This window comes from Hyperolius riggenbachi, chromosome 8 (assembly GCF_040937935.1).
Source record: "Hyperolius riggenbachi isolate aHypRig1 chromosome 8, aHypRig1.pri, whole genome shotgun sequence".
Taxonomy (NCBI): domain Eukaryota; kingdom Metazoa; phylum Chordata; class Amphibia; order Anura; family Hyperoliidae; genus Hyperolius; species Hyperolius riggenbachi.
In genome coordinates, this window is record NC_090653.1 from 916,418 (window position 1) to 936,262 (window position 19,845).

The following is a 19,845-nucleotide window of genomic DNA, read 5'->3' on the forward strand; positions in this document are numbered from 1 at the left end:
CACAGAGAGAGAGATACATATATATCTGCCTGTGACTGCACATGTGTGTCTGCATGGAGAGTGAGCGCTCTCTCTAATATATATATATATATATATATATATATATAGATAGAGAGAGAGATACATATATATATCTGCCTGTGACTGCACACGTGTGTCTGCATGGAGAGTGGGCCCACCTGCTGTCTGTTCTCTCTGTCTACATATAATCTATGTATCTGCAAACCAGCCAATATCATCCCTGTATTGATTGGCCAGTGCTTGTATAGGCTGGTGATTATTGTGCTGGGACCATGAGGAAAGCACTGGGGCAGGATACACAGGAAGCACTGACGCTCAGTTCAGCTATTTAGTGTGTGGTTGGATCTCAATACGGCTGTTCCCTGATCTTTATTAAAATTCTGAAGGAAAGGGATGAAGCTGCAGATAGATGTATAAATCTCTCAACATAAGGAGCATACACACATACTGTCACCTGGAGGCATCAGGTCTCAATCTGTCAGGTGACAGGTCACTGCTGAGTGCTAGACAGACGTGTCGCTAGTCTGTAGACTAGTTCTGTAGCTATGGAGAGGGGAGGAAGGACAACGCATAGCCCACAATGGAACTGGAGAAGGAAGAGAACACATGCTTGGCCAGCCCAGTGATATGGATTCTCAGGAGCGTGTACCAGTCTCAGCTCTTCCCTGATCTGTGCTGTAATACAATGACTAGTCTCGGCTTACCTTCTGCAAGAATGGCCAAAGACTGTGTCGGACGCTGGTATACTCTCTATAAAAAGTACACATGGCTCGGCCAGCCCAGCACTCTGGATGGCTGCAATATACACTAGATCCTCAGGGGCGTGTACCAGGCTCAGCTCTTCCCTGATCTGTGTCCGGAGGAATGGTCATAGACTGTGGCGGACGCTGGTATACTCTCTATAAAGCACTCTATAAAGGGAACACATGCTTGGCCAGCCCAGCACTCTGGATCCTCAAGGGCGTGTACCAGGCTCAGCTCTTCCCTGATCTGTGTCCGGAGGAATGGCCATAGACTGTGGCGGACGCTGGTATACTCTCTATAAAGCACTCTATAAAGGGAACACATGCTTGGCCAGCCCAGCACTCTGGATCCTCAGGGGCGTGTACCAGGCTCAGCTCTTCCCTGATCTGTGTCCGGAGGAATGGCCATAGACTGTGGCGGACGCTGGTATACTCTCTATAAAACACTCTAAAAAGGTAACACATGCTTGGCCAGCCCAGCAATCTGGATCCTCAGGGGCGTGAACCAGGCTCAGCTCTTCCCTGATCTGTGTCGGGAGGAATGGCCACAGACTGTGGCGGACGCTGGTATACTCTCTATAAAGCACTCTATAAAGGGAACACATGCTTGGCCAGCCCAGCACTCTGGATTCTCAGGGGCGTGTACCAGGCTCTGCTCTTCCCTGGTCTGTGTCCGGAGAATGGTCATAGACTGTGGCGGACGCTGGTATACTCTCTATTAAAAGTACACATGGCTCGGCCAGCCCAGCACTCTGGATGGCTGCAATATACACTAGATTCTCAGGGGCATGTACCAGGCTCAGCTCTTCCCTGGTCTGTGTCTGGGTTTACCTTCTGCAGGAATGGCCATAGACTTTGGAGTGGACGCTGGTATATTCTATAAAGCACTCTATAAAGGGAACACATGCTTGGCCAGCCCAGCACTCTGGATCCTCAGGGGCGTGTACCAGGCTCAGCTCTTCCCTGATCTGTGTCCGGAGGAATGGCCATAGACTGTGGTGGACGCTGGTATACTCTCTATAAAGCACTCTATAATGGGAACACATGCTTGGCCAGCCCAGCACTCTGGATCCTCAGGGGCGTGTACCAGGCTCAGCTCTTCCCTGGTCTGTGTCCGGAGGAATGGCCATAGACTGTGGCGGACACTGGTATACTCTCTATAAAGCACTGTGCTCAGAACTATATGTTCACTAGCTGATTGCCCTGCATTGCCGGGGTATGTATTTGGCTGGTGTTGGCTCCGACAACTTTTCTAACCCTAACACACAGTGACTCAATGACCTAGTTTGTGAGCTTTGCAATGTTTGGCATCAATAATTTACATTGAAATGAAACAATTCTGATTGGCTGTGGCTCCACCCCTTTTCTGAATTTGAACCCCAGTCATCCAGTGACAAACAACAGGTGAATTTTCTTGTTATGCTCCACCCACTTTTCTGAATTTTAATCCCAGTCACCCAGTAACCGTCACTTAATGACCAAGTTTTGAGCTTTTTGATTTCTGCCATCAAAATTGTGTGAATGGAAACAGTTTATCCAGTAAAGAAATCTGATTGGCTGTTTGTGGCTCCACCCCTTAAGTGGATTTGAACCCCAGTCACTTATTGACCGACTGTAGCCGGTTTGAAGCCTCTGCCATTATTAGTGTAAGAGTGGCAGCAGTTTCAATATTCCCCTTGAAAACAATAAGTGAATTTTGACTGGCTGTTGTAGGCTCCACCCACTTTCCTGAATATTAATCCCAGTCACCCAGTGACCAAGTGTGCCAAGTTTGGGAACCCTGCCATTAACAGTGTAAGAATGGCTGCAGGTTATATTTCCTCACGTAAAAGTTATTTGTTTTTGGCTCCTCCCACTGTTTCTAACCTTGACATACAGTCACTCAATAACCACGTTTATGAGCTTTGGGGTCCATGGCATGAATAAGTTGCATTTTTACCATTGAAATTAAACAAACCTGAATGGCTGTTTTTAGCCTGCCCCCTTTTCAGAATTTAAACCCCAGTCTCCCAATGACCAACTGTACCAGATTTAAGGCCTCTGCCATTAAGAGTGTAAGAATGGCAGCAATGTAAATATTCCCCTTGAAAATCAATAGGTGAATTTTGATTGGCTGCTGTAGGCTCCACCCACTTTTCTGAATATTAATCCCAGTTATCCAGTGACCAAGTGTGTCAAGTTTGAGAACCCTGCCAATAAAAGAATGGCTGAAATCAATCTAACAAATCTGATTGGCTGTTTGTGGTTCCACCCCCTTTAGTGAATTTGGACCCCAGTCACCTATCAGGTTAGAGGCCTCTGCCATTAACAGTGTAAGAATGGTAGCAATGTAAATATTCCCTTTGACACTCAATAGGTGAAATTTGATTGGCTGTTTTATGCTCCGCCCACTTTTCCTGGATTTGTAACCTCGGTCACCAAGTGACCAACTGTGCCAAGTGTGGGGACTCTGGCTTGATTACTGTGAGAATGGCAGCCTTTTACATTTTTTCCATTGACTTGAATGGGTGGAATCTGATTGGCTGTTTGTAGCTCCGCCCAGGTGGGCAGGGGGGAGGGGGGCGCAAGACCCCCAGAACATATCATCCCAAATAGAAAAGGATCTGTGTACCATGTTTCATTCAAAATGGTCAAGGTGTTTGAGTGATTGTGGCACATACACACACATACATACACACATACATCCGGTTTTATATCTATATATATAAAATCGGATGTGGGTATGTGTGTGTGTATAGTGTGTGTGTGTATAGTGTGTGTGTGTACGTGTGCGTGTGTGTATGTGCCGCGATCTCTTGAAGACAGCTTGACCAATTTGAACGAAACTTGGTATACAGATCCCTTACTACCTGGGATGATAGGTTCTGGGGTGTCGCGTCCCCCCTGCACACCTGGGCGGAGCTACAAACAGCCAATCAGATATCACCCATTCATGTCAATGAAAATGGAAAAGGCTGCCATTCTCACAGTAATCAAGCCAGAGTCCCCACACTTGGCACAGTTGATCACTTGGTGACCGAGGTTACAAATCCAGGAAAAGTGGGTGGAGCATAAAAGAGCCAATCAAATTTCACCATTCATTTTTAATGGGAAAATATAAACTGCAGCCATTCTTTGTTAATGGCAGGGTTCTCAAACTTGCCACACCTGGTCACTGGGTGAATGAGGTTAAGATTCAGGAAAGTGGGTGGAGCCTACAACAGCCAATCAACATTCACCTATTGATTTTTAAGGGGAATATTTAAACTGCTGCCATTCTTACACTGTTAATGGCAGAGGCCTCAAACCTGCTGCAGTCGGTCATTGGGTGACTGGGGTCCAAATTCACTAAAGGGGCGGGGCCACAAAAAGCCAATCAGATTTCCTTGGTGGATAAACTGCTTCCATTCACACGTTTTGATGCCAGGAACCTGAAAACTCACAAACTTGGTCATTGAGTGACTATGTGTCCAGGTTACAAGAAGTGGGCGGAGCCAAAAACAAGTTTCACTAGGAAAATATAAACTGCAGCCATTCTTACCTTGTTAATGGCAGGAAAAAATACATATATCCAGGCACATCGCCTCTAGTTAAGACATTAAATAAGTTATTAGGGAAAGGGAGGTGCTGAAGGGGGTGTGGCAAAAAAACAGCAAAACTCTATTAACCCATTCGCACTCTCGCATGCAAATGTTCAAACAAATGCATTCACAGATTTACTCATCCAGGCACCACTGTTATCCCTACAGCCAAGTTACAAGCCGGGGTTTTAGTTCACAGAAGAATGCATTCTTCTGCTTAGTCACCTATACTGCGTAGAAGTACCCAGGTAAACATAGGTGTCCTAACTCTGGCCCTGTAACATGCATAGTGCAGACATGCAAACACATTCATTGCATCAAACCTATCAATGGATTAGGAGCACACATCCTGACGTCCTCTCCTGGGACAGACAGCGCATCTTACCAATCGCACAAGGGAGCTAACGTAATGTATCCATGTGCACCATGCGCATACACCAGCATAAGCTGTGTGCATGCTGACCAACACATACAGGGGAAGGAGGGAGTGCACTGAATTAGACCCTAGCCACAGGGGTCAGTAACAAGAACAAAATACATATATCCAGGCACATCGCCTCTAGTTAGGACATTAAATAAATTATTAAGGAAAGGGAGGTGCTGAAGGGGGTGTGGCTAAAAAACAGCAAAAATCTATTAACCCTTCGCACTCTTGCATGCAAATGTTCAAACAAAGGCATTCACATTTTTGCTGGAGAGGGGCGGAGCCAACATTTGCATGCGAGAGTGCGAAGGGTTAATAGATTTTTGCTGTTAATGGCAGGGTTGTCAAAGATTGCACAGTTGGGTGACTGTAATTAATACTCAGGAAAATGGGTGGAGCCTACAACATCCAATCAAAAGTCACCTGTTGATTTTCAAGGGGAATATTTAAATTGCTGGCATTCTTACACTGTTAATAGCAGGTGCCTCAAACCTGGTACAGATGGTCACTGGGTAACTGGGGTTTCAAATTCAGAAAGGGGCGGAGCCACAAACAGCCTATCAGATTTGGTTAAATTAAATGGGAATATGCAAATTATTGATACCAAGGACACCAACGCTCATAAACTTGGTAATTGAGTGATTGTATGTCAAGGCTAGAAAAAGTGGGCAGTGCCAACAGCTAATTTTTTTACATGGGAAAATATAAACTGCAGCCATTCTTACACGGTTAATGACAGGGTTCTCAAACACAGTTGGTCACTGGGGGACTGGGATTGATTGATTTTCAAGGGGATTATTTACATTGCTGCCCTTCATACACTCTTAACCTGCTGGGCGGTCTGGACGAGCTCAGCTCGTCCAGTACCGCCGGAGCCTGCCGCTCAGGCCCTGCTGGGCCGATTTGGCTGAAATAAAAAGCAGCACACGCAGCCGGCACTTTGCCAGCCGCGTGTGCTGCCTGATCGCCGCCGCTCTGCGGCGATCCGCCGCGAGCAGCGGCGAAAGAGGGTCCCCCCAGCCGCCTGAGCCCAGCGTAGCCGGAACAAAAAGTTCCGGCCAGCGCTAAGGGCTGGATCGGAGGCGGCTGACGTCAGGACGTCGGCTGACGTCGATGACGTCACTCCGCTCGTCGCTATGGCGACGATGTAAGCAAAACAAGGAAGGCCGCTCATTGCGGCCTTCCTTGTTTATTCTGGGCGCCGGAGGCGATCGGAAGAACGCCTCCGGAGCGCCCTCTAGTGGGCTTTCATGCAGCCAACTTTCAGTTGGCTGCATGAAATAGTTTTTTTTTAATTAAAAAAAAACCCTCCCGCAGCCTGCCTGGCGATCTTAATAGAACGCCAGGCAGGTTAATGGCAGAAGCCTCAAATCTGGTACAGTCAGTTACTGGGAGACTGATGTTTAAATTCTGAAAAGGGGGCGGGCCACATACAGCTAATCTGCTTTGTTTATTTTCAGTGGGAAATTGCAACTTATTGATGCCAAGGACCCCAAAGCTCATCAACGTGGTCATTGAGTGACTGTATGTCAAGGTTAGAAATTGTGGGCGGAGCCAAAAACAACTAACTTTTTACATGGGAAAATAAAAACTGCAGCCATTCTTACACAGTTGGTCACTGGATAACTGGGATTAATATTCAGGAAAATGGGTGGAGCCTACCACAGCCAATCAAAACTCACCTATTGATTTTCAAGGGGAATATTTACATTGCTGCCATTATTACACTCTTAATGGCAGAGGCCTCAAATCTGGTACAGTCAGTCACTGGGAGACTGGGGTTTACATTCTGTAAAGGGGGCGGGCCACAAACAGCCAATCAGATTTGTTTAATTTCAATGGGAAAATGCAACTTATTGATGCCAAAGACCCCAAAGCTCATAAACTTGGTCATTGAGTGACTGTATGTCAAGATTAGAAATAGTGGGCGGAGCCAAAAACATCAACTTTTTACATGAGAAAATATAAACTGCAGCCATTCTTACACTGTTAATGGCAGGGTTCTCAAACTTCACACAGTTAGTCACTGGGGGACTGGGATTAATATTCAGGAAAGTAGGTGGAGCCTACAACAGCCAATCAAAATTCAGCTATTGATTTTCAAGGGGAATATTGAAACTTCAGCCATTCTTACACTGTTAATGGCACAAGCCTCAAACCTGCTATAGTCGGTCATTAAGTGACTGAGGTTCAAATTCACTAAAGGGGTGGAGCCACAAACAGCCAATCAGATTTCTTTGCTGGATAAAATGCTTCCATTCATACTATTTTGATGCCAGGAACCCAAAAGCTCAAAACTTGGTCATTGTGTGTCAAGATTACAAAAAGTGGGTGGAGTCAAAAACAGATTTCCCTGGGAAAATGTAAACTGCAGCCCTTCTTCCCTGTTAGTGGCAGGGTTCTCAAACTTAGCATAGCTGGTTACTGGGTGACTGGGATTAATATTCAGAAAAGTGTCTTGTTTTTCAAGGGGAATATTGAAATTGCTGCTATACTTGCACTGTTAATGGCACAAGCCTCAAACCTGCTACAGTTAGTCATTGGGTCACTGGGGTTTAAATTCAGAAAAGGGAGTGGAACCACAACCAATCAGATTTGGTTCATTTCACTGGGAAAATATAAATGAATGATGCCAAGGACCCAAAAGCTCATAAAATTGGTCATTGAGTGACTGTGTGTCAGGTTACAAAAAAGTAGATGGAATCAAAAACTAATTTTACTGGGAAAATATAAACTGCAGCCATTCTTACACTGTTAATGGCAGGGTTCGCAAACTTTGCCCAGATGGTCACTGGGTGACTGATATTAATATTCAGGGAAGTGGGTGGAGTCTATAATGGCCAATCAAAATTCATTTGTTGGTTTTCAAGGGGAATATTTAAATTGCTGCCATTTTTACACTGGTAATGGCAGATGTCTCAAACCTGCTACAGTCGGTCATTGGGTGACTGGGGTTCAAATGCTGGAGAGGGGTGGAGCCACAAACAGCCAATCTGATTTGTTTAATATCTATGGGAATATACAAATTATTGATGCTAAAGACCCCAAAGCTCACACACTTGGTCAGTGAGTGTTTGTGCGTTAGGGTTAGGAAAAGTGGGCGGAGCCAACACCAGCCAAATACATACCCGGGCAACCAGCTAGTATATAGATAAAGCAAAAGATAAACCTGCAAATCACAGAGATCAGTTTATAAGGTTCAGAATTTCTGGTCTTTTCAAATCTTGCATCTGCGATTTCCGGACCGCGGCGTAACGGTTGTGAAAGGCAGGAATGTTCCAACAGAAGAGAATACAGGGATTGTTCTACTAAAGAAAGCTAGAATTAGGTCACAAATATTACGCAGAAGGATTAAACACACTTGCAGAACTGGCCGTCCGTAAGGATGATTATTGGCAGGTAGTTCCATCTCTACCAATGAGCCTGTCCTGCTGTAGTGAGATAGAATGACACACAGGAGCGAGCTGCCTCTGCCTGCAGTGGCGCATGATAGCCATTGGGCAAGGTTTTCCAGCATGCCTTATTGCTACTGCGCTGCTGGCAGATACCTGGACACACCTGGAACAACCTCGTTTGGAGCGACCTAGGTTGCAAGTGTGTGTGGGCCTTTTATTGTGGGGTAAGCTGGGTTTTCAGAAGGGCAGTGAGGATAACACATGGCTATCTGTGGTTGGCCTACGTTAGTTCTTTCCCCTTTCCTCCTCTTGTCCTGCTGCTTTTACTGCTCAGTGTTTTGACCAGGTTTTGAGGCAGTGAAGGACCATCACACTGTGACAGAGATGCAGCAAAGTGCGGCTCATCCCCTCCAGGTGCAGCCATTGAGGAACTCGCCTGCAATGGATCTGCTGAACTGGACATCCGCTGTAAAACACTCTGCAGAATCTGGTTATTTTCTTGCAAAAGGGTTTCCTTCTTTTCAAAATGTTTCTGCAGAAGCTTCAGCTTAGCTTCATGATGTTTCCTTAGCAAACGTAACTTTTCCATTCTGTACTGTCTTTGGTCCTCCAGGTCCTTCTGCTTCAACCTGAACTCTCTTGATCTAGCAGTTGCTCGAACGTGATTGTTGACTTTGATGTTTCTGGTCAGTTGTTGGAGATTTGTGCCGACATGTAGTAAGTCCATGTGTAACACATGCATCTGATGCTTTTGGGACTGGTGATAAGAATGCTGGGCTGAGTGAAAGGTCCCCATGACCTTATTGATTGTTCCTACATTGGCTGTACTTGGTTGGTAGCCTGGAACACTCACAGCAGCGGGCAGCTGGTGGGCAGCGATTGGGGGTTTGGCAGGAAAGGAGACTGGCTTATTAGGAAGGGACTTGGTACAAGGCAGAATAGGCTTTGTAACAATTGCTGGATGTTTTGCAGGAACATACGAAGGCTTGGCTGTATCAATAATAGGCATGGCAGAAGATGATGAATACTGAGAAGGAACAGAAAGCTGGGAGGTGACAGGCACAGGTTGGACAACGACAGGAAATGGTTGTTCATGTGGAGGAATTGCATCAATGCTGTAATCAATGGGTTCCATCTTCACAATGGTCTCCTTTTCATCCTCTTCCTCTGCCATATCAACTACACAACGCACAAGAAAAGTTAAGAAGAGAAATAAAAACAGGACAACAAAAAACCATAATTATCTAGCAATATAGTTATATACAAAAATAATAATGGAAGGTGGGGCGCTGGTCCTCAGGAACACATCGCTGGATCCATCTGACAGCATCGCTGCGGTGAGTATGTAGCGTTACATCGCTGGATCCATCTTACAGCATCGCTGCGGTGACTATGTAGCGTTACATCGCTGGATCCATCTGACAGCATCGCTGCAGTGACTATGTAGCGTTACATCGCTGGATCCATCGTACAGCATCGCTGCAGTGACTATGTAGCGTTACATCGCTGGATCCATCTTACAGCATCGCTGCGGTGAGTATGTAGCGTTACATCGCTGGATCCATCTGACAGCATCGCTGCAGTGACTATGTAGCGTTACATCGCTGGATCCATCTTACAGCATCGCTGCAGTGACTATGTAGCGTTACATCGCTGGATCCATCTTACAGCATCGCTGCAGTGACTATGTAGCGTTACATCGCTGGATCCATCTTACAGCATCGCTGCGGTGAGTATGTAGCGTTACATCGCTGGATCCATCGTACAGCATCGCTGCAGTGACTATGTAGCGTTACATCGCTGGATCCATCTTACAGCATCGCTGCAGTGACTATGTAGCGTTACATCGCTGGATCCATCTTACAGCATCGCTGCAGTGACTATGTAGCGTTACATCGCTGGATCCATCTTACAGCATCGCTGCGGTGAGTATGTAGCGTTACATCGCTGGATCCATCGTACAGCATCGCTGCAGTGACTATGTAGCGTTACATCGCTGGATCCATCTGACAGCATCGCTGCAGTGACTATGTAGCGTTACATCGCTGGATCCATCTTACAGCATCGCTGCAGTGACTATGTAGCGTTACATCGCTGGATCCATCTGACAGCATCGCTGCAGTGACTATGTAGCGTTACATCGCTGGATCCATCTTACAGCATCGCTGCGGTGACTATGTAGCGTTACATCGCTGGATCCATCTTACAGCATCGCTGCGGTGACTATGTAGCGTTACATCGCTGGATCCATCTGACAGCATCGCTGCAGTGACTATGTAGCGTTACATCGCTGGATCCATCTGACAGCATCGCTGCGGTGACTATGTAGCGTTACATCGCTGGATCCATCTGACAGCATCGCTGCAGTGACTATGTAGCGTTACATCGCTGGATCCATCGTACAGCATCGCTGCAGTGACTATGTAGCGTTACATCGCTGGATCCATCTTACAGCATCGCTGCAGTGACTATGTAGCGTTACATCGCTGGATCCATCTTACAGCATCGCTGCAGTGACTATGTAGCGTTACATCGCTGGATCCATCTTACAGCATCGCTGCAGTGACTATGTAGCGTTACATCGCTGGATCCATCGTACAGCATCGCTGCAGTGACTATGTAGCGTTACATCGCTGGATCCATCTTACAGCATCGCTGCGGTGAGTATGTAGCGTTACATCTGAATGGGGAAGCAGGTGTGTTATGCTGGGAATACACCATACGCTTTTTCAGCAGATAGATAATTTGTGACATGTCCAATCTTATTTTCGATTTCTCATAGAAGTGAATGGAAATAGATAAGAAAAGACAAGAGAATCGAGCGGGAAATCAAGCGGAAAAACAAATCGAAAAACGATCAGAAAGAAGATCGACAAGAATACCGCATCGTGTGTACCCAGCATTACATTTGGTGTTATCGCTCTCACACTCTCTCATACTAGTCACTGGAAGCTCAGCATGGCTCCTCATGGCAGAGATCTCTCTGAGGAGCTTATAGAGGAATTCTGCCCAATCAGACACTTTCCCTCCCTGGGGTCATGTGACTGGTTAGTGTTACAGGTGTCAGGTGTGACTGGGGAGCAGGAGGTGTGTTACATTTGGTGTTATCGCTCTCACACTCTCTCATACTAGTCACTGGAAGCTCAGCATGGCTCCTCATGGCAGAGATCTCTCTGAGGAGCTTATAGAGGAATTCTGCCCAATCAGACATTTTCCCTCCCCGGGGTCATGTGGCTGGTTAGTGTTACAAGGTCTCAGGTGTGACTGGGGAGCAGGAGGTGTGTTACATTTGGTGTTATCGCTCTCACACTCTCTCATACTGGTCACTGGAAGCTCAGCATGGCTCCCCATGGCAGAGAACTCTCTGAGGGGCTTATAGAGGAATTCTGCCCAATCAGACATTTTCCCTCCCCGGGGTCATGTGGCTGGTTAGTGTTACAAGGTCTCAGGTGTGACTGGGGAGCAGGAGGTGTGTTACATTTGGTATTATCGCTCTCACACTCTCTCATACTAGTCACTGGAAGCTCAGCATGGCTCCTCATGGCAGAGATCTCTCTGAGGGGCTTATAGAGGAATTCTGCCCAATCAGACATTTTCCCTCCCCGGGGTCATGTGACTGGTTAGTGTTACAAGGTCTCAGGTGTGACTGGGGAGCAGGAGGTGTGTTACATTTGGTGTTATGGCTCTCACACTCTCTCATACTGGTCACTGGAAGCTCAGCATGGCTCCTCATGGCAGAGATCTCTCTGAGGGGCTTATAGAGGAATTCTGCCCAATCAGACATTTTCCCTCCCTGGGGTCATGTGACTGGTTAGTGTTACAGGGTCTCAGGTGTGACTGGGGAGCAGGAGGTGTGTTACATTTGGTGTTATCGCTCTCACACTCTCTCATACTGGTCACTGGAAGCTCAGTATGGCTCCTCATGGCAGAGGACTCTCTGAGGAGCTTATAGAGGAATTCTGCCCAATCAGACATTTTCCCTCCCTGGGGTCATGTGACTGGTTAGTGTTACAGGGTCTCAGGTGTGACTGGGGAGCAGGAGGTGTGTTACATTTGGTGTTATCGCTCTCACACTCTCTCATACTGGTCACTGGAAGCTCAGTATGGCTCCTCATGGCAGAGGACTCTCTGAGGAGCTTATAGAGGAATTCTGCCCAATCAGACATTTTCCCTCCCCGGGGTCATGTGGCTGGTTAGTGTTACAAGGTCTCAGGTGTGACTGGGGAGCAGGAGGTGTGTTACATTTGGTATTATCGCTCTCACACTCTCTCATACTAGTCACTGGAAGCTCAGCATGGCTCCTCATGGCAGAGATCTCTCTGAGGGGCTTATAGAGGAATTCTGCCCAATCAGACATTTTCCCTCCCCGGGGTCATGTGACTGGTTAGTGTTACAAGGTCTCAGGTGTGACTGGGGAGCAGGAGGTGTGTTACATTTGGTGTTATGGCTCTCACACTCTCTCATACTGGTCACTGGAAGCTCAGCATGGCTCCTCATGGCAGAGATCTCTCTGAGGGGCTTATAGAGGAATTCTGCCCAATCAGACATTTTCCCTCCCTGGGGTCATGTGACTGGTTAGTGTTACAGGGTCTCAGGTGTGACTGGGGAGCAGGAGGTGTGTTACATTTGGTGTTATCGCTCTCACACTCTCTCATACTGGTCACTGGAAGCTCAGTATGGCTCCTCATGGCAGAGGACTCTCTGAGGAGCTTATAGAGGAATTCTGCCCAATCAGACATTTTCCCTCCCGGGGTCATGTGACTGGTTAGTGTTACAAGGTCTCAGGTGTGACTGGGGAGCAGGAGGTGTGTTACATTTGGTGTTATGGCTCTCACACTCCCTCATACTGGTCACTGGAAGCTCAGCATGGCTCCTCATGGCAGAGGACTCTCTGAGGAGCTTATAGAGGAATTCTGCCCAATCAGACATTTTCCCTCCCCGGGGTCATGTGACTGGTTATTGTTACAAGGTCTCAGGTGTGACTGGGGAGCAGGAGGTGTGTTACATTTGGTGTTATCGCTCTCACACTCTCTCATACTGATCATTGGAAGCTCAGCATGGCTCCTCATGGCAGAGAACTCTCTGAGGAGCTTATAGAGGAATTCTGCCCAATCAGACATTTTCCCTCCCGGGGTCATGTGACTGGTTAGTGTTACAGGGTCTCAGGTGTGACTGGGGAGCAGGAGGTGTGTTACATTTGGTGTTATCACTCTCACACTCTCTCATACTGGTCACTGGAAGCTCAGCATGGCTCCTCATGGCAGAGAACTCTCTGAGGAGCTTATAGAGGAATTCTGCCCAATCAGACATTTTCCCTCCCGGGGTCATGTGACTGGTTAGTGTTACAAGGTCTCAGGTGTGACTGGGGAGCAGGAGGTGTGTTACATTTGGTGTTATCACTCTCACACTCTCTCATACTGGTCACTGGAAGCTCAGCATCACTCCTCATGGCATAGAACTCTCTGAGGAGCTTATAGAGGAATTCTGCCCAATCAGACATTTTCCCTCCCCGGGTCATGTGACTGGTTAGTGTTACAGGTCTCAGGTGTGACTGGGGAGCAGGAGGTGTGTTACATTTGGTGTTATCGCTCTCACACTCTCTCATACTGGTCACTGGAAGCTCAGCATGGCTCCTCATGGCAGAGAACTCTCTGAGGAGCTTATAGAGGAATTCTGCCCAATCAGACATTTTCCCTCCCCGGGGTCATGTGACTGGTTTGTGTTACAAGGTCTCAGGGGTGACTGGGGAGCAGGAGGTGTGTTACATTTGGTGTTATCGCTCTCACACTCTCTCATACTAGTCACTGGAAGCTCAGCATCACTCCTCATAACAGAGAACTCTCTGAGGAGCTTATAGAGGAATTCTGCCCAATCAGACATTTTCCCTCCCCGGGGTCATGTGACTGGTTAGTGTTACAGGTCTCAGGTGTGACTGGGGAGCAGGAGGTGTGTTATATTTGGTGTTATCGCTCTCACACTCTCTCATACTGGTCACTGGAAGCTCAGCATGGCTCCTCATGGCAGAGAACTCTCTGAGGAGCTTATAGAGGAATTCTGCCCAATCAGACATTTTCCCTCCCCGGGGTCATGTGACTGGATTGTGTTACAAGGTCTCAGGGGTGACTGGGGAGCAGGAGGTGTGTTACATTTGGTGTTATCGCTCTCACACTCTCTCATACTAGTCACTGGAAGCTCAGCATCACTCCTCATAACAGAGAACTCTCTGAGGAGCTTATAGAGGAATTCTGCCCAATCAGACATTTTCCCTCCCCGGGGTCATGTGACTGGTTAGTGTTACAAGGTCTCAGGTGTGACTGGGGAGCAGGAGGTGTGTTACATTTGGTGTTATCGCTCTCACACTCTCTCATACTGGTCACTGGAAGCTCAGCATGGCTCCTCAAGGCAGAGATCTCTCTGAGGAGCTTATAGAGGAATTCTGCCCAATCAGACACTTTCCCTCCCTGGGGTCATGTGACTGGTTAGTGTTACAAGGTCTCAGGTGTGACTGGGGAGCAGGAGGCGTGTTACATTTGGTGTTATCGCTCTCACACTCTCTCATACTGGTCACTGGAAGCTCAGCATGGCTCCTCATGGCAGAGATCTCTCTGAGGAGCTTATAGAGGAATTCTGCCCAATCAGACATTTTCCCTCCCCGGGTCATGTGACTGGTTAGTGTTACAGGTCTCAGGTGTGACTGGGGAGCAGGAGGTGTGTTACATTTGGTGTTATCGCTCTCACACTCTCTCATACTGGTCACTGTAAGCTCAGCATGGCTCCTCATGGCAGAGAACTCTCTGAGGAGCTTATAGAGGAATTCTGCCCAATCAGACATTTTCCCTCCCCGGGGTCATGTGACTGGTTTGTGTTACAAGGTCTCAGGGGTGACTGGGGAGCAGGAGGTGTGTTACATTTGGTGTTATCGCTCTCACACTCTCTCATACTAGTCACTGGAAGCTCAGCATCACTCCTCATAACAGAGAACTCTCTGAGGAGCTTATAGAGGAATTCTGCCCAATCAGACATTTTCCCTCCCCGGGGTCATGTGACTGGTTAGTGTTACAAGGTCTCAGGTGTGACTGGGGAGCAGGAGGTGTGTTACATTTGGTGTTATCGCTCTCACACTCTCTCATACTGGTCACTGGAAGCTCAGCATGGCTCCTCAAGGCAGAGATCTCTCTGAGGAGCTTATAGAGGAATTCTGCCCAATCAGACACTTTCCCTCCCTGGGGTCATGTGACTGGTTAGTGTTACAAGGTCTCAGGTGTGACTGGGGAGCAGGAGGCGTGTTACATTTGGTGTTATCGCTCTCACACTCTCTCATACTGGTCACTGGAAGCTCAGCATGGCTCCTCATGGCAGAGATCTCTCTGAGGAGCTTATAGAGGAATTCTGCCCAATCAGACATGTTCTCTCCCCGGGGTCATGTGACTGGTTAGTGTTACAAGGTCTCAGGTGTGACTGCGGAGCAGGAGGCGTGTTACATTTGGTGTTATCACTCTCACACTCTCTCATACTGGTCACTGGAAGCTCAGCATGGCTCCTCAAGCTAGAGATCTCTCTGAGGAGCTTATAGAGGAATTCTGCCCAATCAGACACTTTCCCTCCCCGGGTCATGTGACTGGTTAATGTTACAAGGTCTCAGGTGTGACTGGGGAGCAGGAGGTGTGTTACATTTGGTGTTATGGCTCTCACACTCTCTCATACTGGTCACTGGAAGCTCAGCATGGCTCCTCATGGCAGAGAACTCTCTGAGGAGCTTATAGAGGAATTCTGCCCAATCAGACATTTTCCCTCCCCGGGGTCATGTGACTGGTAAGTGTTACAGGGTCTCAGGTGTGACTGGGGAGCAGGAGGTGTGTTACATTTGGTGTTATCGCTCTCACACTCTCTCATACTGGTCACTGGAAGCTCAGCATGGCTCCTCATGACAGAGAACTCTGAGGAGCTTATAGAGGAATTCTGCCCAATCAGACATTTTCCCTCCCCGGGGTCATGTGACTGGTTAGTGTTACAAGGACTCAGGTGTGACTGGGGAGCAGGAGGTGTGTTACATTTGGTGCTATCGCTCTCACACTCTCTGATACTGGTCACTGGAAGCTCAGCATGGCTCCTCATGGCAGAGAACTCTCTGAGGAGCTTATAGAGGAATTCTGCCCAATCAGACATTTTCCCTCCCCGGGGTCATGTGACTGGTTAGTGTTACAAGGACTCAGGTGTGACTGGGGAGCAGGAGGTGTGTTACATTTGGTGTTATCACTCTCACACTCTCTCATACTGGTCACTGGAAGCTCAGCATGGCTCCTCAAGGCAGAGAACTCTCTGAAGAGCTTATAGAGGAATTCTGCTCAATCAGACACTTTCCCTCCTCGGCGTCATGTGACTGGTTAGTGTTACAGGGTCTCAGGTGTGACTGGGGAGCAGGAGGTGTGTTACATTTGGTGTTATCGCTCTCACACTCCCTCATACTGGTCACTGGAAGCTCAGAATGGCTCCTCATGGCAGAGAACTCTCTGAGGAGCTTATAGAGGAATTCTGCCCAATCAGACATTTTCCCTCCCTGGGTCATGTGACTGGTTAGTGTTACAAGGTCTCAGGTGTGACTGGGGAGCAGGAGGTGTGTTACATTTGGCGTTATCGCTCTCACACTCTCTCATACGGGTCACTGGAAGCTCAGCATGGCTCCTCATGGCATAGAACTCTATGAGGAGCTTATAGAAGAATTCTGCCCAATCAGACATTTTCCCTCCCGGGGTCATGTGACCGGTTAGTGTTACAAGGTCTCAGGTGTGACTGGGGAGCAGGAGGTGTGTTACATTTGGTGTTATCGCTCTCACACTCCCTCATACTGGTAACTGGAAGCTCAGCATGGCTCCTCATGGCAGAGAACTCTCTGAGGGGCTTATAGAGGAATTCTGCCCAAGCAGACATTTTCCCTCCCCGGGGTCATGTGACTGGTTAGTGTTACAAGGTCTCAGGTGTGACTTGGGAGCAGGAGGTGTGGTACATTTGGTGTTATCGCTCTCACACTCTCTCATACTGGTCACTGGAAGCTCAGCATGGCTCCTCATGACAGAGAACTCTCTGAGGAGCTTATAGAGGAATTCTGCCCAATCAGACATTTTCCCTCCCCGGGGTCATGTGACTGGTTAGTGTTACAAGGACTCAGGTGTGACTGGGGAGCAGGAGGTGTGTTACATTTGGTGCTATCGCTCTCACACTCTCTGATACTGGTCACTGGAAGCTCAGCATGGCTCCTCATGGCAGAGAACTCTCTGAGGAGCTTATAGAGGAATTCTGCCCAATCAGACATTTTCCCTCCCCGGGGTCATGTGACTGGTTAGTGTTACAAGGACTCAGGTGTGACTGGGGAGCAGGAGGTGTGTTACATTTGGTGTTATCACTCTCACACTCTCTCATACTGGTCACTGGAAGCTCAGCATGGCTCCTCAAGGCAGAGAACTCTCTGAAGAGCTTATAGAGGAATTCTGCTCAATCAGACACTTTCCCTCCCCGGCGTCATGTGACTGGTTAGTGTTACAGGGTCTCAGGTGTGACTGGGGAGCAGGAGGTGTGTTACATTTGGTGTTATCGCTCTCACACTCCCTCATACTGGTCACTGGAAGCTCAGAATGGCTCCTCATGGCAGAGAACTCTCTGAGGAGCTTATAGAGGAATTCTGCCCAATCAGACATTTTCCCTCCCTGGGTCATGTGACTGGTTAGTGTTACAAGGTCTCAGGTGTGACTGGGGAGCAGGAGGTGTGTTACATTTGGTGTTATCGCTCTCACACTCTCTCATACTGGTCACTGGAAGCTCAGCATGGCTCCTGATGACAGAGAACTCTCTGAGGAGCTGATAGAGGAATTCTGCCCAATCAGACATTTTCCCTCCCCGGGGTCATGTGACTGGTTAGTGTTACAAGGTCTCAGGTGTGACTGGGGAGCAGGAGGTGTGTTACATTTGGCGTTATCGCTCTCACACTCTCTCATACGGGTCACTGGAAGCTCAGCATGGCTCCTCATGGCATAGAACTCTATGAGGAGCTTATAGAAGAATTCTGCCCAATCAGACATTTTCCCTCCCGGGGTCATGTGACCGGTTAGTGTTACAAGGTCTCAGGTGTGACTGGGGAGCAGGAGGTGTGTTACATTTGGTGTTATCGCTCTCACACTCCCTCATACTGGTAACTGGAAGCTCAGCATGGCTCCTCATGGCAGAGAACTCTCTGAGGGGCTTATAGAGGAATTCTGCCCAAGCAGACATTTTCCCTCCCCGGGGTCATGTGACTGGTTAGTGTTACAAGGTCTCAGGTGTGACTTGGGAGCAGGAGGTGTGGTACATTTGGTGTTATCGCTCTCACACTCCCTCATACTGGTCACTGGAAGCTCAGTATGGCTCCTCATGGCAGAGATCTCTCTGAGGAGCTTATAGAAGAATTCTGCCCAATAAGACATTTTCCCTCCCCGGGGTCATGTGACTGGTTAGTGTTACAAGGTCTCAGGTGTGACTGGGGAGCAGGAGGTGTTTTACATTTGGTGTTATCGCTCTCACACTCTCTCATACTGGTCACTGGAAGCTCAGCATGGCTCCTCATGGCAGAGAACTCTCTGAGGAGCTTATAGAAGAATTCTGCCCAATAAGACATTTTCCCTCCCAGGGTCATGTGACTGGTTAGTGTTACAAGGTCTCAGGTGTGACTGGGGAGCAGGAGGTGTTTTACATTTGGTGTCATCGCTCTCACACTCTCTCATACTGGTCACTGGAAGCTCAGCATGGCTCCTCATGGCAGAGACCTCTCTGAGGAGCATATAGAAGAATTCTGCCCAATAAGACATTTTCCCTCCCAGGGTCATGTGACTGGTTATTGTTACCTCATGGCAGAGAACTCTCTGAGGATCTTAAACTATCCAACCCATCTACAACTTGATGGGCAGATTGGTGACTTTCTGATGGCCTGGGCACTACAAAAGGGGCTGACATTATGTAGCAGTCGCCACTTGCATCACCTGTTTCTACGGGTTATGGAGTATTAATACTCACACGATGAATGGTTCCAGAAGTCGTCCTCGTCACATGTGTCGTCCAGCTCACATTTGCCTGTTGGAAGTCAAAGAAGATCTAACTGGTACAACAATCAAGTCTACAACTGAAGAGCCTTTTTTAAGGGGACTGATTGAAGTAGGACTTGAAAAATGTGATAATGTAACAATAAAAACTCCTCTGGCCAAAGTAAACATAATTCAACACCTCCTACCACAGGAAGGGGCATCACACTGACACGGGACATCGCACTGACACGGGACATCGCACTGACACGGGACATCGCACTGACACGGGACATCGCACTGACACGGGACATCGCACTGACACGGGACATCGCACTGACTCTGGGCATCGCACTGACACGGGACATCGCACTGACACGGGACATCGCACTGACACGGGACATCACACTGACACAAGACATCACACTGACACAAGACATCACACTGACACAAGACATCACACTGACACAAGACATCACACTGACACAAGACATCACACTGACTCTGGGCATCGCACTGACATGGGACATTACACTGACACGGGACATTGCACTGACACGGGACATCACACTGACACAAGACATCACACTGACACAAGACATCACACTGACACGGGACAACGCACTGACACGGGACATCGCACTGACACGGGACATC

At 48.0% G+C, this 19,845-nt stretch overlaps 1 protein-coding gene across 9 annotated transcripts in view; it reads right to left on the reverse strand.

Moving 5' to 3' along the window:
• The window catches only part of LOC137528617 (uncharacterized), a 111,921-nt gene that overhangs the window by 12,772 nt on the left and 79,304 nt on the right, over positions 1–19,845 (reverse strand). For 7 of the 9 annotated variants that reach the window (XM_068249969.1, XM_068249965.1, XM_068249971.1 and 4 more), the window contains 2 exons: positions 19,184–19,240; positions 8,085–9,322 (listed from right to left, as the gene is read on the reverse strand). In XM_068249969.1, the coding sequence (XP_068106070.1) occupies positions 8,424–9,322; positions 19,184–19,240 (956 nt within the window). In that variant the 3' untranslated portion in view covers positions 8,085–8,423. Of the gene's footprint in view, positions 1–8,084; positions 9,323–19,183; positions 19,241–19,845 lie in introns of those variants that run through there. The other 2 variants (XR_011023441.1, XM_068249972.1) reach the window with 1 other exon arrangement.